This window comes from Zootoca vivipara, chromosome 4 (assembly GCF_963506605.1).
Source record: "Zootoca vivipara chromosome 4, rZooViv1.1, whole genome shotgun sequence".
Taxonomy (NCBI): domain Eukaryota; kingdom Metazoa; phylum Chordata; class Lepidosauria; order Squamata; family Lacertidae; genus Zootoca; species Zootoca vivipara.
Window position 1 is genome coordinate 10279191 of NC_083279.1, and position 26923 is coordinate 10306113.

A 26923-nucleotide genomic window follows, 5' to 3' on the forward strand; every position below is an offset into this window, starting at 1 on the left:
CAGATGAGTGAAATGCTTTTTAATACAAAGTTTTATTCCCACAACACTTTTATTTTTTCTCAGGAAAAATATGGGGCAGGGAGACACCCATGTTAGTCATACTCTGAATAGACCCTTTGAAATCAATGTATTTAAGTCAAAGTTACTTAAATCCACTGGTTTTAATGGGTATACTTTGAGTACGATCTAGATTTATATCACCCAGGTTTCAAATTGTCCAGAAATTTAACATCTCTGGCTCAAGAGTAAATTTCATCCCAAATTAAAACGCCCAGAGCATATTTAACATTCTTAAATTAAACTACTACATTTAAGTATAGTTCTGGACTGATTTTAAACGCAGCACCAAGTCAGCTCAAGGAAATGACTGGCAACATTAAGCTTAAACCCTTTTCCAAAGGTTTCCATGTTTCCCATTTTCAAATCACTTACCTAGCAGAAGGTCCAGTGGTATCATCTCTTTTACGGCATCAAGAATTCCTCTTTGCCTTGCTTCCTGACCATCTAGTTCTCTAGCACAGGCTTTGCAACACCCACATACAGCACAGCCAGACTCACCAGAACCACAACCGCAGATTCTGAAGAAAGCACAGATATTTCATTAGCCAAAGAGGAAATACTCTCAACACTCATGCATATAACTAAAATCAAAACCCACTTAGCTCTTAACCATGGTTTGCTCATTGTGCCGCAAATATATTTCATACTTCTTCAGTGCTCCCAGACAGAATCAGCAATAATGCCTGTAATTAGTCTTTGGCATCTCAATCCCTGATAAAATTTATTTATTCAAAAGACTTTTAGGCCACATTTAACGTCAAATGCCCTCTCAAGGCAGTTTACAAAGCAAAAGTATACAATCACAACAAAAAACTTACTTAATAAAACAAAACAATTCAAATACAGACTAAAATATATCTGCAAAACACCATCTCAATCAAAGACCAACAAAAACAGATGTGGTAGCTAATTATTTTTAATTTCACAAAAATTTTGATTGGGAAAAAACCTCAAAGTAATTTTAAAGAGTTCTTGTATCCATGTGACCATATCATGTGACTTCCCATTGACAAAGCACTCCAAAAGCACACCATAGAAAATATACACTCCCTAATGCCTGGTGACATGACTGCTCTGAGAGAATACCACGAAAGGAGGGCTATCTTGAGAGCCTTTTAACTCACAAGCGTAAAATCATACCACCTACTCCCATCGTTGAACTTTACAATCCATCACATCACTGCAAGCAAAATTCTATGTGAATAATTCTTTTCTCTCTGTGTACACTATATTTGCACTAGACTAGAATCACACACTTTTCCGAGACTTAAAGGTGGGGACAGGGTGGGGAGTGCCTAAAACCTATAGAATTCATGCTAGCAACTTGCAGATAAGTTTAAAAAAATTATTTATTTATTGTTGTTGCTGCTGCTGCTGTTAGGCAAAGAAGTCCCTTTGGCGAAGGGCTGCCAGTCAGTGGTAGAAAATATGCTTTGCATGCAGAAGGTTCCCAGGTGCAACCTCCAGCATCTCCAGGTAGGGCTAAGATAGAACCCAGTGTGAAAACTTGGGGACACACTGCCTGTAAGTGTAGACACTACTGAGCTAGATGCATAAGGCAGCTAAAGACCACAGAGGTAGAGACTAGGTATGTGCCTAATATTCATGGAGACTCTATCACCAAGAGTCTTGATTGCTCTCCCTTCCTCACCCAGGTGATGCACAGCCAGGCAACATTACTACTGGGGGAGAGAAAGGAGAACCTTGACTGCTCTGTGCAACTCCGCTAGCTGGCTGCGGAAGGCTGGGTCTGCTTTGGCTACTGGCACCTGCTGCAAGTGACGCTGGAGGGGGCAGCAAGAGCTCCAGCCCACTCCTTCCTCTACACAGCCAGGCTCGGCTTCATGTCACCTTTCATCCTGCCCTGTTCCAGTGACCACACTCGCAGACAGACAGCCACAGGCACTGGCCAAAAAGGCAGGGAGAATGAGCAGAGAAGCAAGCACAGGCTCACCCTGCACAATTGAATTCAGGGCACAGAAATCAATGCAGGGGGTTTGGCAAGCAAAGTGAGCATGGAGGCAGAGCCCCCAAGTCCCTAAATATAGGGGCAATTTGTTTTTAAATAGCATAGGTCTGAAAATAAGATTCCTGAGAAAAAATGGAAAATCAAAGTTATGCAAATGTGGAGAGAGCTATGTTTGGATCTGTCAGCAAATAGAAGGATTCTTTTGTTCATGGCAGCCTTTTCATTCATTCAAAGAATCCCACTGGCAGAAAGGGGGAGGTAGCAATTTTAACCAATTTTCCTGCCCCACCCACCCACGTGCTGGAGGGTCTACCAATCCTCCAGAGCAGATTTCTGGAGGATACAGTGGACTAGAGGGGGAAATCAGCAGAAGCCACACACACCCTTTACCGAGGGAAACAAAGTCTGGATCCAAGTGAAAACATTTGCAATGTGTGTGTTTTTGGTGAGTTTTACAGGTATCTGCTGCATGTTAAAACTCAGGTCTTCCTGCTTTTCAAAGCATTGCCATCCAGCACACATATAGGCCTAACTATTAACCAGAAAACAACACATTCCAATCGGTGAAATTAACACAGCTATAAGCAATTCAGAATTTCTTCTTAGACAACAGTATCAGCTATTCTTTTTTTATAAAAAAAACACACCTATATGGGTATGCTTTCTTTCACTGAATAGCAGTGGGGGAGGAGGGTTAGTCCCCTACATAAATTTACATATAAATAAAGTATTGTTCAGCTACATATTTGGCATTTTTACTTACCCTCCGGGAACCCTGTCAGGACGTCCACTGCTAACGCAACTTGCTCCATAGCCTGTGCAATCCCCACAAACGGTGCACACCATACATTGTTCCAGCTTCCATTTATGCATGCCTGGTGGGCACATCATGGATTTCTCATCTTTTTCATCTAGCTCTTCTTCTAAATCTTCATCCATTGCTGTTGCCATGTTCTCCACTCCAAAACCTGAGAGAAAACAACCATTAACAGATCTGACAAGTCAGCACAGCAGTACAGAATCACACTGTAAAACTATGTTTGGAGAGCAGTAATTTTAGGTTGGTCTACGATGTCCAGCTAAAGCTGTAGTTAATGTAACACACTCTAAATTGTGTTGCGTTTGAAAAGTGATAAAAAATGTCAACTAGCGCAAAGATATGCAGCCAAATTGTTGACCAAGGCTAGGTATAGAGAGCAAGCTATCTGAAATACCATATTCCCTCATATGAACAAGTCCAGTTTCTGAGATCTTCAGGGGAGGGCCTTATTTCAATTCCACCACCCTCACAGGCACACTTGGTATGGGTGCGGGACAGGGCCTTCTCAGTGGCTGCTCCCAGACTCCTTCCCTAGAGAAGTTAGACTGGCTCCCTCCTTGCTGTCCTTCTGCCAGCAGGTTAAGATCTTCTTGTTCCAATGGGATTTGCTTTTAATGAAAGGGCTGGTGCCAAACTGTTTGCATTCTAATTATATAGTTTTAATTTTATAAATGTTTAAGTGTTTTTAATGATTGGTTTTTTGCCCCCTATATTTTTTAGCCTTTCCTATTTTATCTGTAAGACACATTGAATCCCTGTCAGGGGGAAAGGTGGCGTATAAATAAATAAATATAAGAATAAGAATAAAGTTAAAGACTTACCTAATGTACAACTATGACACAAAAAACTCAGCCATTCTAAAGCAACTATGTACTCTGGTTTGAGATGGCTGGGAAAGAGCCATGGCAAAACTTGGGCACCAGAACGCCTCTTTCCCTTCCTAATCTTGGTGCATTAGAGGAGAGGAGTGAGATTTTGGTTTCAGCTCCGAGTAACCTGCAATTCTCCATTAAATACACACTTTGGGAGCTATGGTTTATTCTAACACTATCCAACACACCGAACCATGCTTTTATCCTGCTTTGTTCAGCAAACCAGAGTTAGAACAAGTTTGGGTTCATAAAGTTCATACATAATGGAAATATGATTTCGTCAAAACTGAGAACACAAGCTTTTATTCCCCAATCCCATACATGGAGGAAAGGGGAGAGAGTGTGTACAACTCATTGCAGATAACTCCATACAATCTAAACCTAGGTTCAGATGAAGGGTGGGAAACCTCAGACTCAGGGACCAAATGTGGCTTTACAAACCTCTGTATCCAGCCTTTGGGATTGTCAACTGTCCCTATTCCCTCTCATTGGGCCACATCCCAAATTAGCTTTGCCCTCTTTGCCTAGCTAGAATGTGTATTTGAACTGTGGTAAGACCTCTTGTTTGGCTGACAGGAAAATAAAGGTACTAGGGGGTGGCATGGAAGCTGACACAAATGTGTAAAGTTTGGGCTCTTAAGGACTGTTACAGATGCCATCTTTACATTTTGCATACTATTGTACCGAAGCTGCTCAGATTAAGGAGCATAAATAATGGCAATGATATTATATGCAGGACAGTTATTGCATCTACTACAGGCAAGATGGAAAGAAAGCTGCTGATTCATACAAAACACGAATAGCCTGAATTTTTATAAATACAAGGAAGCATGCAGTATTGAAGAGAAATAGTATAGCAATAATATAGCAAGTATCAAAAAGTGAGATGGTGATAGAGAAAAATCGTTCTGACAATGAAGCACCACAAGACAGAAAATAATACTGACTTTTTCCTCCCTGATTCATGGAGCCAGTGTCTCTTCCACATTGTCCTTTGTTATTCACTCCAAATGTCCAGACCTCTCCATTCTTCATCAGCACACAAGTATGAGCTTTGCCCATGGCTACCTGAGTTGCAAAGTGGCCTTTCAAATCTGTTACTAAACCTGAAAGATAAACATACATCTGAGTAGCAAATATTCCCTTGCTGTGAAATATATCTGCACTGTAACTCAGATGTAGAAGGACAAGAAGCTATTAAAACCAAAAGCAACAGCCAGGTAATATACCCTGATTAGGCCCAATCAAGATGTCAAAGTTGGGATACATTAGCTAGTTCTAATAGGCTATTTTCTTACCTATAGCTTTTGGATTCCCACCCCCCAACAATGGACCAACCCCTACTAAAAATGTCTGTTTCTACCAAGGAGGAATAACAGCTCAACAGCACAAATGCTTGCACATCAATGAAAAGAAAACTAATTTCACACAGCATCACAACAGAACCCCTCTGCAAGCTATTTCAATTAGACAGTTACATGTATAGTATAAACTATTTCTCTTTATCAAGTCAATTGTTCTTTAAAACATCTACAATATCAACTTACTTGTGCCATCAGAGTAAATTGCATCCTTTCCAAACATGTATAGTTCTCCATCTTTTGAAATAACCGAACTACTCCCATTATTGCATGCAGTATATACCACAACTTTTCCTTCCATTTTGATGATCTTTTTGGGCTTATACGGTTTAGACTGCCGCCTACTTTTGGCTTAAAAAGAGGGGAAAGTGTTACATTAGAAAATCTAAGTTTTAATATGAAGCTAAGGAAAAAATGTGTTTGTTTAAACGGTAATGTGATTGAAAATCTAGGCTATTTATACATACAAAAAAAGGAAGATAGTGGATATCCATTATACTTCCACCATTTGTATTTCTGCATATTCAAAGTCAAAATTGAAATAATTAGTACTGTCATCATGAGACTATGAAGAGCTCTATGCTTTCTTCCTCCTCCCATTTTCAGAGAGGCATGCAAAGCAGTACACATATATGAGGATTCAAATCAACAGCATATAAACGGCTAAGGTTTTGTTTTGAAAACTTCCAGGCACAAAGCAAACAATGTTATCACTGTGACCTATTAACTGCAAATCCTGTTCAAAATGTCCCAAAGCAAACATATCAAAGCAAGTCCACCCCAACACACAAACAGCATAAAACTGTACACACAACGCTGTGTTTTTAACACTATTGTAGAATACATACATAATGTCCAGCAAGGGGGAGATAAAAAGTTAGTCATACCAAGAGTAGACACACTAAAATCAAGTAACTAAATGGGTCTACTCTGAGTATGACTTTTGTCCTTTGTTCCAAAGACTAGGATGTGCAAGGTTAAGGTAAGACTTGAAGATAATTTTTAAAATGTTGCTTCCAAGTTGTATAATAAGAATCAGGGATGAAAATATATTATGCTGTTTTCTGTAGAGAGCAGCACTGCTCACACAAAATGATGATCACACCACTAGATGTGTCTTTTACTTGAGCTTCTTGCAATATCATTCAGAAAAAGACATTTCTACCTGATTTTTCTTTATTCACAGGAGGAACACTTCTTTTGAGAGCACAAATTGTGATATCACCCAGGTGAAAAAGGACTATGAATCCTAACACATAGAACCAGAAATTAAGAAAGCACTCATTCAAACTTTGGAGCATCTCTCTAATGGTTGTTAATGCAAGCATCACAAACGCCCCAAACCTACTTGATTCTCCATCTTCCCCTTTACTTGCCGAGCCTGTGAAAAATATGCTTCCGTCCTCCGCAACAAGTAAAGCATGTGAGCCATCATGCCCAACTGAGAACTGAACAATCTTTGGAGATTTGGTGATCGGCAGCTCAACCCACTTCCCTGCTGAAGGACCACCTTGTTTTATTCCAAGGCTCTGGTATTTGCCAGTATAATAAATCTGAAGGGGAGGTGAGACACTAACATTAGTTCAATTATAACATTCAATCAATGTAAAAAAAGAAAGAAAAACGGTTTGACAAATTTCTAAATAGGTATGTTAATTTTACTCAAAGCCAGTTTGCAATGAATGAAGTTTTACTTACAAAACTATGAAAAATATTACCTCATCAGGTTGCTCTTTTCTTTAAGTATACAGAGGAACTTTCACAAAGGAAAGCAATTCAGAAAAGAATGAATCACAATCCACACAATGTCATGTAACTTTTTTCTCTTTTAGAAAATGCAGCTGGGCAGGCCACATTCTGAAGTGGAAGTCCCACATGGGGTGTATGTGGGTGTTATCTAACTTCTCATCTGGTACTTTTCCCTGCTAAAAAATACCCCTTCTCCTTTTGCTAGTTTTCCTCTGCAGACTAAAGCCTGAATGTCTGGATTCAGAAAAGAAAACGCTGAAGAAAAGCTACTTACAATTCATTGAGAATCACATAAAGTTTGGCCCACATATAACATTGTGCCCAGCTCCCAAACAGCACTAATGCAAGCCAAGGGGACATTATACAGTTGGGTGCACACAAAAGTGTTTCCAATACCTTTCCACTAGCCGTTTTCATTAGTGCAAATTCTCTTCCTGCACCTAAAACAGCTGACTCTTCATCAAACCCTGTACCTACAAACACAAAGCTGCCATTAGCTATCAATGCTTTTCAAACATAGGTTTTTTTCAGTGTCAAATTCAAACATTCCATGGGCTCAAATTTTGAGCAACTGGCATCCATTCAAATGTTCAAGTACAAACATCTTACACAAAATATTGTGTCATTTCAAACACAACTGCTGGGCAAGAAATATTGAAGCACACTCTATAAGACTACGGTTATCAACAAATATACCTGGAATCGCCAGAATATTACATTGGAGAATAAAAATAATTGGTTATTTTTTTAAAAAAAAATCCTGACAAATAATTGAGAACTGTGGAAACAATGGTACCACATAGGGTAAATGATTTGTGAACCTAAATAAGTGCATCAGCTTTAAAGTATGTTTCCCTTTTGGGTGCTTCTTCATATTGAATCAAACTATCATGCTCTCTGCAATTTATTAAACATGGAAGAGGAAAATAGAAAAATGATTCCTTACTGATAATGTGCATGTCTTTCTCCAGATCAAATAATGAGATACCACATGCGTGTAAGCATTTTCGTGCAAGTTTAAGCTGCAGTTCTTGTTGTAGCACCGGCTCAGTACTTGTTGCAAATATTCGAACTACAAAACCATCCTGCAACAAATAACAATACAATATTCAACAATTTGAAATAATTATTGCCACGGGATAGAGCAATCATGTGCTTTGTGAATTGCATTGTGAATCTTTAGCAACTCCTTCATTAAATAAGATATATGCAGGGTCAGATGCTGATTAATATGAATAATGATGCAAACACCACAATCAAAATAACACACATTAGTCCATAACTTAAAGCTTTTTCATATTTGCACATTCCTATCTCCTAACTGCCAATGTAATGTTTAATTCGCAAAAGATATAAGCAAAGCTCATTAAACCATATGAATATCTGCACATCAATTTTATATGCAGAGAATATTGTCATACATTTGGTTATTAAAAAAGAAGCAACTGAAAGGTGCTGAAAATAAACAACCAGGTTTAAGTTCCTACAGTCTGAAAATATATGAAGTTCCATTTTAAATGACAAAATACGTCCAGTCCTTTGAGTATCAAGTTACATTTTGGCATCTAGGTGCTCAGGAAATTAGCAAGAACTGGGAGTTTTCTGCAGCATTTCCCAAGAGTTTAACATGTTAGCTTATTTGTTAGTAAAATGAGGAATCCCACTTTTACTTGATAGCTTGCATTTCTAACACTTGCCCTTATCTGAATCCTGCAGAAAGCACAGACAATCTGCTAATGTGACAGATGTGCTGAAATGCTATCAAAAGTATTAGGGTGTTTTACATGCTTTTCACCTACCTTCCCAGGCAAACCTCCTCCCTGCAAACAAGTGAATTGGTGTTAAGGGTATGAAACAAAATATTGGACTTCTTTTGCCATTTGCCTCTTAGAGGCAAAACAAACCTTCTTTAAAGGAAAACTATAAAAGATGCCAGAAATCCATGTTTAGGTCTCCCCTGACCTCTTTTTCTTTTCCTAAAAGCAGCTAGGATAGGTGGATTTGGATTGTGCTATGGCATAAGAGAGAGGAGTTCAAACATTTCACCTTGAAAGTCATTCCCATGAAGGTGTCACTAGCTGCAGAAGGGAAGGCATACAGGTAAATTTGAACCTGTATATTTTACCCTCACAGAGGTAATAGCAGCTCTCATGCAGAGGAAAAGGATTCCACTCCTCACCCCACATCATCCCCAGCTCTTTGAGAAGTGTAGACAAACCAAGGAAGGCTGTTTTCAGAACAGCCAAATATAAGTTTGATTTAAAATGAAATGAAGTTTATACTTTTAATACCAAACTGATTCAAGGCTCTCTATCAAAGACACTGAGGTAAAGATTTTTTTCTAACTTAAAGTATTAAAAATCTGACTTTAAGGTGTTTATTAAAGTATTTAAAAGGACATAATTAATACTAATATTTCCTTGAATATTTGAAAGGGCAAATATTTTTTAAATGAAATAAAAAGCAGAGAGCCATTGAGAATGATTAAGGCATTTATGAACCTAACATTGAAATGGCTTATTTTCCATAACAGTTAAGTCAAAATAACCCAAACTAGTGTATTTGTTAGAAAATACAGGCCTTCCAATTTTATGCAAGCCGCTGCACCACTCATTTTATAACACTTGCTCTTGCAGCAAAATGTAATTAGCAGATGAAAATCAGAATGTGATCAGAAGCATGATGTGGGTGGGAGAGCTAAACTATAACACCAGATGCTCAACATGGATACATGTGCCAGCGGGCAAATATTTGGCATGGAAGAATCCTTAAGGCAGATGTGCAAGAAGATAAAGAATGGCTAAGTGATAACAACAAGCAGCACCATACAAACTCAAAATAGTCAGGAGTAATCTCCAATTAAGACAAATAAATACAAGACAGACAACATAAAATTTGGAAGCTCCTGAAATATGCATTTAATTCATTTAAGAAGTCTAGGGGATAGGCATTCTTCCCATGCATTTCTGTTTTAAATATGACAAGAGTATTGTGATGCACATTTTAATGGCATTAAACATGCTAAGAATGTGCAATAACTGCAGAGTTGAAATAATTTAGATTATTCAGTAACTCATGACAAAACGTCCTTGAAAACAAATATCAGAGGAAGTATCGTACTTACGTCTCTAGAAGCTGCTATCTGATTAATATATTCTCCATCAGTGAAAAGTATGTTTTGCCCTTCAGCCTGGCAATCTGTATAGAACACACCATTATGCAATATCAAGTCACATTAAATACTTTACCCTCCAAATTTCCATAAATGATTCATTAGCATAAATTAACTCTACACAGACAGAAAATACATCCAAAGTAGCCTAGTTCCCATAATTGCAGCAAACACAATGTAACATCTTAAGTATTTTATTGATGTATGGAGAAGTTGCCGAAGCTTCGATATATTTTCGCACATAAATAGAATCCAGATCAATAAGCTATTCTTTTATTGCATGCTCAGATGATAAACACCACAATTACAAAAAAAGAAACAAAAATGAAACACCTACTGATCAATGAAGCAGAGTGTACATATTCAGTGACAATTATGTGCTAGTTAAAACTGACACTAACTATTGATAAATTAACATATTGGTAATTTAGATTCAGAACTGTATAGTTTAATAGCTCTAGGGGAAAAGTGTTTTATTTATGAGTCCACATACAGTGGGCTCTTGGCACAACCATCCACTGAGGGGTTAATATTCGGAGTAAGTTCGGGAGCTGCTGAGGAGCAGTCTAGGCACACTTCCTTGCATCAGCAGCACAGACTGTCAGGCTGCCTTCATGGCCCCAAGGAACTACTAAGCTTCCAAACTTTGGTGCAGTAATGCCACTGGAGTGCTTCCTACTACCTGCCGCCCGCAGTGGAGCCTGCTACGCTAAGAGGCATGCCATGGGCAAGCTCTCTGAAAGCTCAGTCCTTAGTAAGAACGGCTCTCTGCAAATGGCTACAGCACAACGCCATGCTCATCGGTGGAACTGGGTTTTTTAAAAAAGCACACAGCAGAACAATATTCAGCGCTGTGCCTTGCAGAGTCAATACATGCCAAAGCTACTGAACTTTGTGGATCCAAGATGGGACAAAGTAGCTCTGATCTTCCAGAGCCCTGAAAAGCAGCACTGGCATAACACACAGACATCACAGACCTCATTCTGTCATGTAAAAGCCGCTGCTCACTGTCAGCTGCTTGCTGCGTTTCTAGGTGTTGGTGTTCTCTCACAAGTTGACTGCAGAGCTTTCAGCAGCTTTGACAGCAGACTATGGTCTGTAGCGGCAGATGTGCTATTCCATGAACACTTACACTTTGAGGGAAAGTTTTGGAAAACGATCGTTTGTAGAAAGTTGATACATTGGTTTTGAGAGTTCTTTTTCTTCTTCCAGCAGAATGTTTTATGAAACAATATACCCCTGTGATGCGTAAATGCTATTGTCCATTTAAAAGGCTCTAATTTGCCATGTTGATTCAGTCATGAATCAGGAGGCAGACTCTGGTTTGGTCATTTCTTTCGAAGTTTTAAATTTTTATTTTTAAAAATTGTACACTCTTTACATCAGAGAATTTTACAACCAAAATAAACCATAATACAAACAAGAACATGACTTTGCTTTTCATTCATGTTAATCTCCTTCTTTAAACTCCTTGTTCTTAACCTCTTAAATCACATATATATCTTTAACAATTTTCCAAATGTTGCCCTATACCTCCCCTCCCCCTGTTCCCATTACTTCCCTTCACCCATGTGCGATCTTCTCAACCTAATATTGTTTCTCGTTGTGTTAACAAAAGTTTGTATTTGTTGTTCCATATATGTCATGATATCGTCTTGTATCCTTGTGCATTTTACCTATTGCATATTGAATTTAAGCTCCATTCTAATAGTATCATGATCATTAATGTATTAAATCCTTTTTCCAGTATGTGAAATTTAAATCATAAGCAATAAGTTTATCAGTATTTTCAGTAAAACGGAACACTATAAAACAAAAATTAAGCAAAACAAGGTCATGCACAATGTAATATTATAAGCCATATTATAATTTAAGAGCCAATCTGCATTTCCGTACCTGGCAAAGTTACTGTACCATCTTGTTCCAAAGATTCGGGATTGATTCTTATGGCTGTCATGCTATGATTGTTCACATCTCTATATAACAAGTAACCCTGCAAAGACAATGAATAACTGACCAATAAAGTTCCAGAATTGTGTTCGCAGTAACATAAATAAATGCCATTTCATCTTTTCCTGCTTTACCTGTTTTGAAATTGACTTATCATTTTATAGAGGGATGTATGCATACTCATTCATGAGTATATACCACCTTTAACAGATTGCTTTGCAGTTAGTTTGAAGTTTAAATAGTCAATCTCAAATAAGCACAATGCATCATAGGACTCACATGGTGCTTGCCAACACTCCGTATTGACAAGATGATGTCATTATATTTGCAGTTCAGTGCGATACGAAGCAATATGAAGGCAAACAGAACATTTCTATTTATACATCTATCTGGCTTACAATGTCTTATTCCCAAGAGTATTCACAAGAAACGTTTGAAGGAAAATATGCTCAGTGGTCCTTCATATTGCCATAGAAACCTAATCCGTCCCCCAAAAGATACAGAAAAACAACCAGCAGTTATAAGTATTATGAATTAAGGACTTGGCTTATAGATCTCATCTTCCACTGTTCCCCATGATCAAGCAACAGTTCAGCAAGATACAATATAGAGCAGGCATCCCCAAACTTCAGCCCTCCAGATGTTTTGGACTACAATTCCCATCTTCACTGACCACTGGTCCTGTAAGCTAGGGATCATGGGAGTTGTAGGCCAAAACATCTGGAGGGCCGCAGTTTGGGGGTGCCTGATATAGAGCATACAGATAAATGGACAAGAGAATGGAGGTTTTAGTCAAGATATTTGTAACTGGGGAGGGGTGCGAAGTTCAAGATTGCTTCCTGTAACAATTGCAGGATTTTAGACATCTAGTGACTAATGTACTTTTCCCTACTTTTCCTACTTCTTCCTTATGTTTGCTATGGCATAGTGAAAATATGTATAGCATATTTTCACTATGCCATAGCAAACATTAGGAAGAAGTAGGAAAAGTACATTTTGCCACCCAGATCAATTTAAGTAAGTTTTGCCAAGTCATGTGCTTAGATACCTTTTATGGCCATTTTAAAAGTGAATTATCAAATAGCCTCTGACCCACCTCGAGTCTTATACAATATTTTGCGGTGAGTATAAAAAACTGAATATATCCCTATTTTACATTAGCCACCATGTATATTTTAAAGTTTAACTTTACATTTTAGAATTATAAGCTCAAATGATATTACTTTCTTTCCATTTACACCAATGGATTTATAATGAATTATACAGTGGTTGGTCCAATTTAGCCTACATTATAGCTCATTCGATTTAATATTAATTTCTTGTATTTAATAATAAAAATAAAAATAATTTATTATTTATACCCCACCCGTCTGGCTGGGTTTCCCCAGCCACTCTCGGCGGCATCCAGCAGAAAAATAAATTTGATTTCAAATTCCGCCTACCTGAGCATAACCCAACCAAGACTTCTTCTCTCTTCTATTTTTGATGCGAGATGTAGAGTTGTATATATGACCCTGCAATTTAATACAATTGTTGAAGTGGCCATTTATAAAGTAGTCGTACAAAAAAAGCAACATTTTAAAAACGAGTTGGTAAATTGTGGACAATTCTTTGTCCAATGCACCTTCATGTTCAATACATCTGGGCTCCTTTGGAGGAAGGGCAAGATATAAATTTAATGAAATACAGTGGTACCTCGACATCCAAATGCCTCGACTTCCGAAGGTTTCGACTTACGAAGTCGGCAAACCCGGAAGTATTTTCGCCCCGCGCGCAGAAGCGGCACGTGTGGCACGTGCGGTCTGCACATGCGCAAAGCACAAACTCGCACTTCGCGCATGCACAAAATGGACGCTTCGACATCCGAAGGTTTAGACTTACAAAGAGTGCCGCAGAACGGATCGCCTTCGTAAGTCAAGGTACCACTGTAAATAGAAATGAGTTTACTCATTTAAAAACAGAATAATGAAAACTGTTCAAGCTCAAAATGTAAATTACCCTGACTGTCCCACTGTAGCCAGAGCCGATTTTGTACAGTCCATCTTTGCATAATAAATACAAAAAGTAACCATCACTCTGAAGGAGACACTGGTCATCTTCATCTACAGAGATTTCCTTTAAAGACCACTTGTGCATCAGGGCAGCTTTCTTAATCCCATTGCTAAACCAATCTTGGATTTGTATTTTGCCCACCAAAACAGCTTGTACACTCCTCTGGAGGGAATTCAATATAGTTGGCACCTAAATGAAGGGGAAAGATAACCACTGTCACTTACTAGAAAACTTTAAATCACCAATCCTGAAAATGGAAAAGAACAACATAGTGCAGTTACCTGAAAATTAATACTAAATTATATAGACTCAGTGATAGTACAATCAATACCTAACCTACCTTATGGGAAAGGATTTTTTGCCTAGCATCAGGGAAAGTTTTTCCAAGTGACAACTTGAGTTAGTCGGTAGCATGTATTGCAAATGACTACTTATTTTTCTGCTATAAGCAGTTGTCTTTCATGAGAATGAACATTGGCTTGGATCCAAAGGCGTCTTGTGTGAGCCAAAGGGCACTTCCGCTTACAGAAGGCGGTCTCACTGAATTCTTCCAATTTCCCTAACTTGCTGCAGTCCCCCATACCGCTTCTATATTGCCCCTCAGTGGCTCGTGTGGGAAGGATTCAAGGGGTTGGAGTGAAGCCCGGAAACCCCCACTGAATGAGCAGACACTGTTCACTCTTCTCTGGATCTAACCCATAAGACACATAGACATTATTCCTCCCTTTCACCAAGTTATTTACATTCAAATCTTCAATGTGTTTCACTTGAAAGTTCCACAGAGTTTGAGGGTACAGTAATTTCATTCTTGTTAATTATGCTTAGGGTTGCCTAGCTGGGAAATAGAGGTACCTGTACTGTATTTATCTTATGGTGCCCTTTAGTAGTTGTATATTTTAGCTATGTTACTTTATTTCAATCTTTGTCAACTGCCTTTAGAACATTCTGCAACATGGAAGGCAGGAAAAACTGTCTATGATAAAGAAACAAAAATGCAAGTTCTCAGAAAGCTTTACAATCTGAAAGCTTCAAAGACCAGCTCCAGATTTTATAAGCAGAGGTGAGAAAGAGATGCACATGTAAATGGCACTCCTGCTTTTTCTGATAACTAAATAAGGAATACGTAATGGGAGACAGGCAGAAGCTTCAGGTGGGTCACAGCTTGAACCTCCCGCTTATGTAATTTCTCCTGTGGCTGTAACAAGAAAAGGGTAAAAGCAAAAGCACAGAAACATCTACTAGTGAGCATTTCTCATTGTGCCTAAGGTTGCTCTGAGAATCTCAAGAATGTGGGTTTCCAGAAAACAAAAGCCTGAAATGGTGAAGTCAAACAAGGAAGCAAACACTTAGAAGCCCATATTTACCACCACTGGGATCCAAAGGGATGCTCAGTCACAGGTGTTTTATTTTTTCCCTTTGAGTGGAAGACCTACCATTCCACAAGCCACTTTTCAAACCTTCCTCTGTTTCAAAAGAGGTTTGCTTTCCAAAAACAGAAGTACAAAGCTCCTTTGGACAAATGGAACTTAATTGTGTTTTTCTTTGGATCCAGTGCAATGCATTTCAACTCAAGACTTCTATTACAATTCCTCAAGGATAGGTTTCAGGTATTTCATTCCAAACACATTTTGGAATAACATGACAAATACTTGTCAAACATATGGCATGCGCTGCATCCATGAAAAGGGCAAGCAAGCTCTATTAGGCCAATTGCAGTGAACTCCAAAATACTACCACCTGTGGTCGATTGTCTCAAAATATTTCTAACGCAATCCTTGGCACTCAAGTTGCCCATCTCTGATTTGGGAAACATCAAGCAATTTCTTGGGATCAGAGAGAGATACAGATGCATGCAGTCAGCCAACATAATAATTCAAATTTTGATAAAAGACCTGGATAGTTTGACAAGCGTGGCTCCCATTGTTGGTAAGGATAGCGGAGATTGCCTGGAGCGTTCGTCCCGTTTCTCCCCATGCAGCTACAAGACTGAAGAGGCAAGCGCATGAAAGTGCTGTCAAAGACTGACCAGTACTGTCATTCATTCCAGTACTCCGAACAGTGATTTCTAGAAGAAGCTGGAACAGAGACTCTAGAGATAGAACAAAGGGTTATTTACACAAAAGCAGAGTCATCGCAAACGAGAACTAATACTGATTTAAGAAGTACTGTTATGATCAACTGCCATTAGTAAGCCATGCTCTTGTGAACTCCGTTTAGTATTGTATGATGCTATTTTGCTCCCAATCAAGTCTTAAAGACTCTGCACCGACTGTTCACTACAGGGCCCAATTCAATGTATTAGCAATCATTTATAAAGCCTGGGGACCAAACATCTGCTGGAACACCTCCCCCACTGCAACTCAATTCTTAAGAGCAACGGGGGGGGGGGTACATGGTCCCCATTAGGATTCAGAAGGAAGAGACATGTAAAAGGGCCGACTCTGTTTTCTGGGGTCCTGAATCTGGAATCATCTTCCCTTAGAGGTACACCTGTCAGCCTCATCGTTATCCTTCAGGTGTCAGTTCAAGATATTTATATCTTCCCATACTTTTGTATATAATAAATTCTTATTATTATTATTTATTTGTACCCCGCCCATCCAGCTGGGTTTCCCCAGGCACTCAGGGCGGCTTCCAACAAAGATTAAAATACATTAAAATGTCACACATTAAAAACTTCCCTAAACATACTTTTGTAGTATTACCATGGGATGTTTAATCCTCAGCAACAATATTTGAATCAGTGTTTTAACAAGTTATTAATATTTCTTTTTAGTAATGTGCTTTTACTGTTTGTGTTATGAATTTTGTACATTTGTTGCACATCAACCTAAGTTCCTTCGGGGGAAGGGTGATTTATAAATACAGTTAATAAAATAGACAAGTAAATAAATAAGTAGCAATTAATGCATTGCAAGATAGGAGCTTTATTGGAAAAGTGAAATAGCAACAATGCTGATGATTTGCCCTGGATCCTTAAAAAAATTAACACTGTTCATTGAAATTATTTTTAAATAAATTATTTTTAAATAAATTGGAATCCATGCAGCATCAGAAAGAACTCAAATCCTCAACTGTTCAACCCAAAATCTGGGGAATACTCAATTGTTAAAGAATATGCAAGACACAAAATACTGTGTTCAATGTCAGTGACATACATCTATCTGACAAGAGGATTTCTGCCTTCCAGCCAGAACTACCCAGTTCACAGCAGAGTGCTTGAAAATAGTCATCCAATCACTCAAAACATGTTGCCTTGCTACTTTGGCTGTGGAGAATGAAACTTGTAATACAGTAATATCTCTGCAAACGTCCGCCTTGTCTAGCGTCCATGCCGGCGAACGTCCGCAGCAAACCTGGAAGTACCAGAATGGGTTACTTCCAGGTTTGCCGATCATGCATGCGCAGAAGCGCTAAATCACGCTTCGCACATGCACAGAAGCGCAAACCGCTCCGCAGACGTGGCACTTTGCCCTGCATCCTTTTCGGCTAGCGGTCGGGGCTCCGGAACGGATCCCAGCCGCAAAACAAGGTACGACTGTAACAGATACTATAACAAATTTGTTGATATAGCATGTAAGAGTCCAGGTTTTATATTAGTTCCAGCACTTATGTTTGTCCCATGTCCCAAATGAAATAAATAAATATTAGCCCTATTTCTATCATGCAATGAGCACAGAAGGGGAGGTGAGAGAGGGAGAGAGAGAAAGAGAGAACTGGTTAAAGAAAGGATGGTATATTAAAAATAGTAACTTGCTATTTTTATAATTCCCCTCAACCCTCCAGAACAGATGCGGGTCAGGGGATGGGGAAGAAAGGAAGACTTTCTGCAGCATTAGCAGAAGCTGGGATAGCTCAGTCGGTAGAGCATGAGACTCTTAACCTCAGGGTTGTGAGATCAAGCCCCATGCTAGGCAAAAGATTCCTGCATTTGCAGGGGGTTGAGTAGATGGCCCTTGTCGTCCTTTCCATCTCTACAATTCTATGATTCTAAGTCATTCTGCTCACACAAAGACTTTGGTGGATTCAACCCAGAAACAATTATCAGTGACCATTATGTGGGTGATGTGGTGTAAAACTGGCTCAAATGCCCTAGCAGTTCGGCATTAGGTTTGCTCCCTCTCCAGCCACATAATGCATGCATGAAACACTCATAAAGCTAAAATAGTTTTAAAATTGTTTCAAATGTAATGAAGATCACACTGGTCTACTTATATATACATGGCAAAGTGAATAAATTTTAATGTGGTTGCTGAACTATCTTTAAAAGCAGTTCCTCATAACGCTGCAAATCAATTTTTTACACTTCATACAATTAGTAATGTTAAAAATCGGTATTTGTCAAATTACCCTTATGTTACCCATTTATTCTGCAAATACACTTGGAGGAAATCTTAGCAGAACAAAGGCAATATGATTGCCAGCAGAAAACTCTGAAAACATTCATAATCACGCAGGACTACATTGCTGTTGTAATCTCCTTATATGATTCTGAATCATTTTACCGTTGTTTCTTTTTCCTCTTTAGCTGTTATTCTTATTTGTATTTTTAATTGTTTGCACTGGGTTATAAGCAGCTTTGATCATTTTAAGGAAAGGCAGGGTAAAAAATATTTCAAATAAAAGAACTATATAAATACTCCCTGTGAGCTGCCAGATATACATCCCATAAACTGTGATTTAAATATTTATCAATATTTCCCTGTTACTGTTTTGTTTGAAAAATTAGAAGTTAAATTGCAGGAAACATTACCTAGAACTTCAGGAGGCTCTGACTGGAGACCTTCTGGTTGCTGGCCTTGAAGAACATTGAGAAGGGCCTGCAGACTTCTCAAACAGAGAGATGGGTGAGAAAACCTTGTCTCCTTGATAAGTTCAAACACTTCACAGAGTCCAACTTCAATTATCTAAAATACAACACAGTAACTCCTGTTACAGAGAGATGCTTTGAGTTCTGTACTACAGAACATGTCAAAGATTATTATTATGCCTTTTACATGGGAGCTTGACGTGGTCAGCGGGGTTACTTGCCTTTGGAAGCTTGATAGGCGGCTCCTTAGCCTCCTCCTCTTCCTCACTGTCTGAATCACCACTCTGCACAGTGTTTTTTGAAGCCAAGGCTACAGAGGTCTCCCTTTTTTGCCACTCCAGAACACAATGCCGCACATTGCAGTAGACATTGAAAGCTGAAGGGTTGCTGTGAAGCTTGATGTCTGGTATGGTTACCATACTATCCAGGTTTTCACTCTGATTAAAAAAAGAAAACATTTCCTTGCAGTCAACAGGTCAGCAAAATCTTCATGTTATATTAGAGAGGCATTCATCAAAACCACATTCTTTTGACAAGTCCCCTTTATTTGTTTAAGGGGTAGAGAGTCATCCTTTTTACTCAAAGGAAAGCAAAAAAAGAAAAAAGAACACGGATGATCCATTTAAAAACTAAGAATAACAATGGGGAAACCCAGCAAGATGGGTGAGGTATAAATTATTTATTATTATTATTATTATTATTATTATTATTATTATACCAAAATCATGAATGTAAACAGGGGATTTCTTAATCATATATTGTTGCACTATATCTTCTCTTGGTAGAAGCATGAGACAAATCACAATTGAGAGAACTTTTCTTCTTTCTTACTTAGCCTCCCTGCAGGAATTACCTATAAATTAACTGATGCAGGGATGCCAAGCTGTAACACAGTATGAGCTCACTCATTAAGCGGATTTCACAGCTGATTTCTCCAGGGGCATGGCACCAAAAAGACTTGTGTCAAACAGCTGCAGCAGTTTTTAATTAAGGACAGAAAGGATGCCCACCTGCTATTGCAGCCCACAGTATTGCCTTTCCTATCACTTCCCACTGCTGTCATGGAGTTTGCAATTGGTAAAGGTGCATTCTCTTCAAATAGCAAGATGTTTCACACATTACAATATTTGCCGCAGCTAAAGTGGTGGTACAGGTGCTGTTTGCTGCAGTAAATGTATGAAGGGTACATGAAGGGCAGGTGCAGATCCTAAAAACTCTTGAGGCATGTGCCAAGGAGCACCACTTGGCTGCCACTCCCTGGCATGCATCCACTGTATGCATCGGATGAGTGGCTACCCTTCATATCTTAACATGTTGCTTTTTTCTGGGGGGGAAACTGAGCTGGTGTAACATAGTGGCAAAGAGGCTGAGCTACAAATTCAGAAGTCCTTGGTTCCAATCTCACTTTTGCCATGACCCTTGGCAAGGAGAGTGCAGGGACAGGGAGGCAGACTCCAAGCCACTCTGGGCCAGAGTAGAGAGGTGTGATTTTTCTGTCCCCGGGGTCAACCTGACCAACCCCTGATTGGAAGTAGAATCAAGAAATAGAGAAGAGGCATCCAAGTCTCCCTTTGCCTTGTCCATCAATGGTACCAAAAAGTATCATTAATCTATCCCAGCACTCAGAAGGCCTGCTGTCTAGGGGTAAGGTGTGGGGGGGGGAATGCCCTCGAAGAATGCAGGTGTTGCATGTTTCACTCTCTCAGAATTAAGGCTTAGCAATACAGATACAGTAGTAAATATGATCACTACAAGCAATGGTCAAAGGGGTGAAACTTTCCAGACACTTTTTCAAATAAAATGGGGGGGGGGAGAGAACACATGCAATGATGAAACAGAGCAGCAAAGCTTTGAAGATGTGGGAAAGGCTATTCAATTTTAATTTAGGTATATGGTTTTCAGAGGAAGGGGAGACCATGGAATTTACATCACAACACCTTTATACTATTACTGAACTCACTGAAGTTTTCATTGTTGGGTACATTTGATTTTGCCACTCCACTCCACACAGCCTGAAGTGACAGCAAGAAAAATATCTGCTCCACTTGCAAATTTTTGACTGCAACAACTCTCACTCATGGCTTTGTAACCTTAATTCTAGTGTAATATACTTTTTGCACTTGATAACTGTTTGAAGGTTTAGCTGGTACAGATTATAGCAACAAGTCTCTTAGCAGAGGGGGAGGACAGATAGCAAATTACACTAGTGCTGGGCACAGCTAAAGGTGGCAATATCAATCTATATACCGTCTTTCCCCTTTTTTAAGACACCGTCTTATAACTTTTTTCCCTCAAAAAAACACAGGGTGGCTTACTTTCGGTGGGATGTCTTATTTTTTTTATTACCGGTACAGTTTTTACAGCTCAGGGCGCTGGCTCAGGGCGCTGCTTGGTTCTCTTGAGTGCTCGGCGCTGCAGCAGCCACTGGTTCCGGGTGGCGGGGCAGCAGGCATCCTAGGCCGGGCCAGGCAGAGGCCGCTGGCTCAGGCGCGCCGCCTGCCGCTGCAGGGCGCTCCAAGCTCCTTGGCCAGGCCAGGCAAGGAAGAAGCAGTGAGCCCAGCGGTGGCGACAAGCACAGAAGCGGCAGGGCGGCGATGGACGAGAAGGCGGAGCACGGGGATGCAGCCAGCAAGGCGGGAGCGCGATCAGCTGTTAAGCGGAGCTCTTGGAGCGCCACTTCAGAGCTGATCGCGCTCCTGCAGTGCCAGCTGCATGGAGTGACTCTGTGAGTGGAGGTGCCTGTGGGGGTTGGTTTCCGCGGAGCGGAAGTATGGCTTATTTTGGGGGTATGTCTTATATTTCTCAAATGCTTAAAAACCCTGCCATGGCTTACTTTCTGACTACGTATTAAAAAAGGGGAAACAGGGTATATATAAATGTAGGCATTGCATGCGCGGAGGTCACAGCCTTTCTCCGATAACTGCTGGACTGTAATGTAGCAAATTTGGCCACAACGTTCCATGCCCATCAGGGAGGGATCTGGCATTAAAAAATTTCCAAAAAAACCACACCTTTCACACCTAAAATAATGATTAAACACACAAAAAAGTGGCGCCCAAATTAGATGTCACCACCAGAAGCTCTGAAAACTCCAGCAGCATCCAATAGAAAGGCAGATCACACCCTGCCGCCTCCAAAGCTGCACAGCCAGATGACATCACAAAATTCCACAGCAACCAACTGAAAACAGGCCTTTTGCAGCAACAAGGTCCAGATTTTTCAATAGGCTGCAACATTGGGACAGGGGAAAATGAGTAGGCCGCAACATTGCCCAGTAGGCCACAGGCAAAAACAAACAGAATTTGGGCCTTTCACAGGGTAGGGGAATCACAGGGATAAGGCACAACAATGGGGGAGGGGGCTCACAGGGATGCAGCACAACAAAGGGAGGAGGGGACACATAGCCATGGGGTGGAGGTAGGACCCTGAGTCAGCCAAAGCATTGAGGGGTGGGGACATTTTCAGGAACACGCGTGGGTGGGGGAGTCTTATTTTTGAAACTTACAGTAGGGGAGTCAGGGATGGGACAGGGCAGGTGAGGGGACTCTAAAGGGAGACTCTGAATAGCCATTTAACAGAAAAGGGTCCATTTAACACGAAAACCCACAGCAATGCGTGGCCTGACCAGGTAGTCTATAATTTAAAAACCCTAAGAAGCTTGGACTTTAAAGACACCTCCTCTAAAATTCCATCGCAAGTCTTCAGTTAAATGCAGCCTTCATATTCTCTGTTTGCTAATTTCATCCCATGCTATCACAGAAAGAGGAGTCCTGGGTTGCTGCCCCAGAATTACAAACTCCCTTTCCTTAAAGGCTTTTCGAGGCCTAAGCTTGCACATTTTTCAGCAGTATCTTGCGATCAGGTAGATTCTGAGCATTTATTCATTTTAAGATGCTAAATAAATATCATATAACAACAATTTTTTAACTGATCGCATCCAATGGTATCCCTGAAGAAGCTTCTATCAGCATAATGGAGAGAAAGAAAGATTTACTGATTCCCCATCTCCAATGCAGCCTCTCTCCCCACCTCACATGCTGTTCCAAAGGTCTGCCTGACCCTCTGGAGCAGATTGAGAGGGCACAGGCTGCTGCTGGCGGGAGGGGGAATCAGACAAAGTTACCTTTCTCTGTTATCCACTGACAGAAATCTGTGCTGGGAATGGTCAATATATATTTTAAAACCAACACTCCAGCACAAATGTTGTTAATTTTTAGCATGAGGATACATGCCTTTTAAAATGTGCGTTCCTGAAGTGAAAGTGAAAGCGCAGACTAAAGCTAACTAGAACTAGACGACACCTGTAATTCCTTCACTGTGGCCAGAAACAATACAGAATGAACTTGTTTGCAAACATAATATTTTCTTCTGGTAGCAGCACTTTGTGCCTCATTGGGAACCCCTCTGGAGTGTTCTGTGGTGTGTGGTAGCTGTTTGAAAGAGTACAGCTTGCTGTACCTGGACATTGGGAGATGAAACACCTTGTGTGCAAACAGAACACCATAAACTACACTTTCGACACACTCATATGTTACCTCCAACAGACACCATTTAAACATAATTGCAAAGACTTCCTGTTTGAAATTGTTTTAGTGACCAAAGCTGAAGAGAGGTTATCAGAGTGGATGTTTAATCTTGCTGGATTTTGTGAGTTTTAATCACATTATGTCATCTGTTTAAGCATTTATACCCTGCTTTACACTGTATATATAATCTCAAAGCAGCCTTCAATAAATATACAATATACACATTTTAAAACAGATTAAAACATTTAAAATAAAAATGTTAGGACAGTATCACTGTGCAAAGGCCTCCTGAAATAAAACTAGCCTAGTGTAAGAAATCTAGCAGGAACAGTGCATCCCTGTTCTCCACACCACTTTAGGATTTCTTAATATTTTAAAACAGGTCACAAATGACAAAGTGAAATAAAAAGCTAAAAAAGAGTAACCTTGAAAAAATAAAACAGTAAAACCAAGGAACAGAAAACTGCATAATGAAATGCTCAAATCACCCCATTGTTGGGAAATCCTAATAAATGGATTACAACTTAAATATGCCCAGCATGGAACCTCTTGAGTTTCTTCTAGCTATACAGTTAACACAGGTATTATTTTTCCTCTTTATTTAAGTTTACTCCAATTTGCAGTCTTTTATTCCAAGTTGAAATAGTCAATTACAATATGAAAAGAATGATTTACCTTGTTCCGTGCTCTTATTTTCAATTTACTCTTCTGCTTTCTTTTTAGTTTCTTCTTACTTAAAAGCTTTTTACACCTATATAAAAAACAAACAGTTTTTGTTTTAATTTTTTTAAAATTATAATACATCAGCAAATTAGGTTTACTGTTCAGTCCTCAGAAATGTTTCAATGGATTTTACTTCAACATGTGTGTAAAGGATTGCATTCTACTGCTCCACACAAAGCAGAAACAAAAGCTAAACTATATCATCAAATGCCATCTTTCAACATCAACATCAGTCTCCAGCAAAGACATCAAACTCCAATGGTCCGTTTAACATGCAAATTAATCCCACAACATCAAGGTATGAAATGTGATCCAGTATTTTATTAATCCTTCATTCTATTATAAATAAGGTCAGATGACTGAAAAGATAACTTAAGAGAAAATCTTCAACTATCTATAGGTTCCATTCCCACAGAATATCTGTTTGTGTATTACATAGTAATAGATGTGCTACAATCTCTTGTATAATGGATATAAAGCACATAAAAGTTAATTGGCTTATCTGAGCAACAGAAAACTGATTTCAGTCCAAATAGAAAAGCTGGTATTCATAATTCAGGTTTCTATTTGGATCATTTTATGATCTGAATCTCATTCTAGTACAGTATTAGAAACTGAGATATGAAATCTAGGTGCTAAATGGCACCTTAAACCTAGGTTATGGGCACAACAATGGATTGTCTAGATTCACTTTTTATAATGAGAATAAAAGCTGAAAATGAATGAACTGCAGCTGAAATATAATGTTCATTTTTCTCAGGGTCTAGTACTTCCCCTGCCCACCCCTCCTAATATTCTTAAGAGGGTCTCTTATCAATCTTCAGAGTAGCTGGAAGAGGCAAAAAAGGGTCCTCCTTCCACTCTGCAGTTTTAATCTGAAATCTTAGGCGCAGTACTGCACCCAAAGCTCAGAAATTGCTCATGCTAATGAAATTCCCTGTTGCAAAATGTGCCTAGAACAATGGGAGTTTCAAACACGGTTCTAGGAGCACAAATCCAGCAATAAGTTTAGCAAAAGAAGGTCACACTGTAGTTCCTTGTTGCCTAGTCTCTACATACTCTCGAGTCATGGACTTATGCCTACTCCCTAAGAATTCTTGCAGGATTTCACTGGGAAGACCCTAAGAAACAATGTCCATTGGAAGAACTACTCCGTAATAAAAGAATGGTCAGATTAATAGTGCTGAAAATTGTTAATATGAAAGTTTATTTAACTCTCAAATTGCATGCCTTTTTGAAATATTAGAATTTGAGAATTTAAAATTTAAATACCACTCATTGTTAGCAGGGGAAACAGTCATTAGCAGCTTTTTAAATTTCTGCTCTCTATTTAGTACAAGTTCCCAAAGACAGTAAAACAAAAATATCTCATACCAAAAAAAAACCACCCAAGAGTTGATCATCTACCAATTAAGCCTTGCAGTACTATCCATTACAGTACACACGTTTGTGATGTCCTTTCCAGGGATGCCTGCAAGAGCCTGCAACATTCCGCAGTTACATTAACAATGAGTGCAGTCAATGGTGTCAAAGGCTGCTGAAAGCTCTATCCATGTCAGAATACTGTTCTCCTCGGTGCTATTTTTCTAGAAAAAGAGGCGCCAGAACTCACCATGAACACCTCCCTTTTTCTCTTACAATGGCTATGACGCCCATCTGAGATGTGCCAGAACTGAGTTCCATTGAGTTCCTACAGAAAAAAAATCCCTGGTTCTCCTACTGGCTTAGGTACAAGTAGTGATGTTTTACTCTCCCCTGAAGTTGGTATCACTATTATGAAGCATGTGTGAAGGACTGCTGAGCCACATGTACACTAAGACCTCTCACAAAACTCCAGGAGGAAACAGGGCATGATACCAGGCATGCGCAGCCTGGTCTGGAAGGTCAAGTGAGAAGTTGATCACACTGGGAAGCAACAAGGGGCAAAGTGGGTTGAGGAAGATTTCCCAACCACCCATGTGAGCTCAGGAAAAGGCCTACCTGGAAGGCAACTCCTCTGCTCTCATCTGAGCCCTAAGGCAGCAGAAAAAGAAGCCGCCATCACATCATACTTGCTGCCACTCATGCAAGCTATTTTTCTAGGCAGAAGTCATAACCTGTTGTGAGATACATCTACACATCACTGCCTATGCACTTTGTCACTGAAGCTTCTGCCAATTTTAATCGGGGTGAAACTGTGGTGTGCACACTAAAAGGTTGGAAAGCACTGGTTTGTAACTCCCTCAAATCCTCACCAGATTAGCTTTCAAAAGCAGAACCCTTCACTCACATTAAACCATTAACAAGAAGTCAACCCAGTCCCAAAAGCTTGGAGAAGCAAGATGGAATAGCATAAAATCAGCAGAAATATAAAAGGCAAGGAAATAACTCTTTATTCTGACAGCAACAAAGGCAGACCATGCCTTTGTACCTAGTTGTACCCACACACATTCAAAAAAAGACACTAACTTCTCATCCCTGACCTAATTTATAAATGCTCTCCCTATTTTATATGACCTTCCTAGTGTCATTTTAACTGTATATAAACTCATTCATCTTTTTTCTTTTCCTCGCCATATATGCACACTTCTCAGGCCAGAGCAATTTCATTCATTAAAATTTGTCACTGAAATGTGTTACTTTAATGTCTCTGTAGTTTTAGTTAACAGTGGTCCCCATCTACATATAGAACAGCCTTGCCCAACCAAGTATTATCTACCTGTCTCAGCAGACGCAGCCAGCATGGCAAATGTTCAGGGATGATGGGAGTTGTAGGGGGAAACCTCTGGAAGGTTACTATAAAGTAAACAGCACAGACCAACAATAAAAAGTGCAAAAGGGCCTTATTTAAGTGCCAATCAGATGTTAACTTAATCGATG

The 26923-nt window shown here is 39.5% G+C and overlaps 1 protein-coding gene across 12 annotated transcripts in view; it reads right to left on the reverse strand.

Moving 5' to 3' along the window:
- MYCBP2 (MYC binding protein 2) overlaps positions 1–26923 on the reverse strand; it is a 136213-nt gene that overhangs the window by 100381 nt on the left and 8909 nt on the right. For all 12 annotated transcript variants that reach the window (XM_060273339.1, XM_060273338.1, XM_035116062.2 and 9 more), the window contains exons 2-16: positions 24017–24092; positions 19037–19252; positions 18759–18912; positions 15898–16094; positions 13952–14194; positions 13396–13467; positions 11900–11996; positions 9956–10029; positions 7778–7916; positions 7228–7304; positions 6431–6635; positions 5269–5433; positions 4669–4827; positions 2793–2997; positions 433–578 (exon numbers count right to left, since the gene is read on the reverse strand). In XM_060273339.1, coding sequence (XP_060129322.1) covers positions 433–578; positions 2793–2997; positions 4669–4827; positions 5269–5433; positions 6431–6635; positions 7228–7304; positions 7778–7916; positions 9956–10029; positions 11900–11996; positions 13396–13467; positions 13952–14194; positions 15898–16094; positions 18759–18912; positions 19037–19252; positions 24017–24092 — 2225 coding nt within the window. The remainder of the gene's footprint in view (positions 1–432; positions 579–2792; positions 2998–4668; positions 4828–5268; positions 5434–6430; positions 6636–7227; positions 7305–7777; positions 7917–9955; positions 10030–11899; positions 11997–13395; positions 13468–13951; positions 14195–15897; positions 16095–18758; positions 18913–19036; positions 19253–24016; positions 24093–26923) is intronic.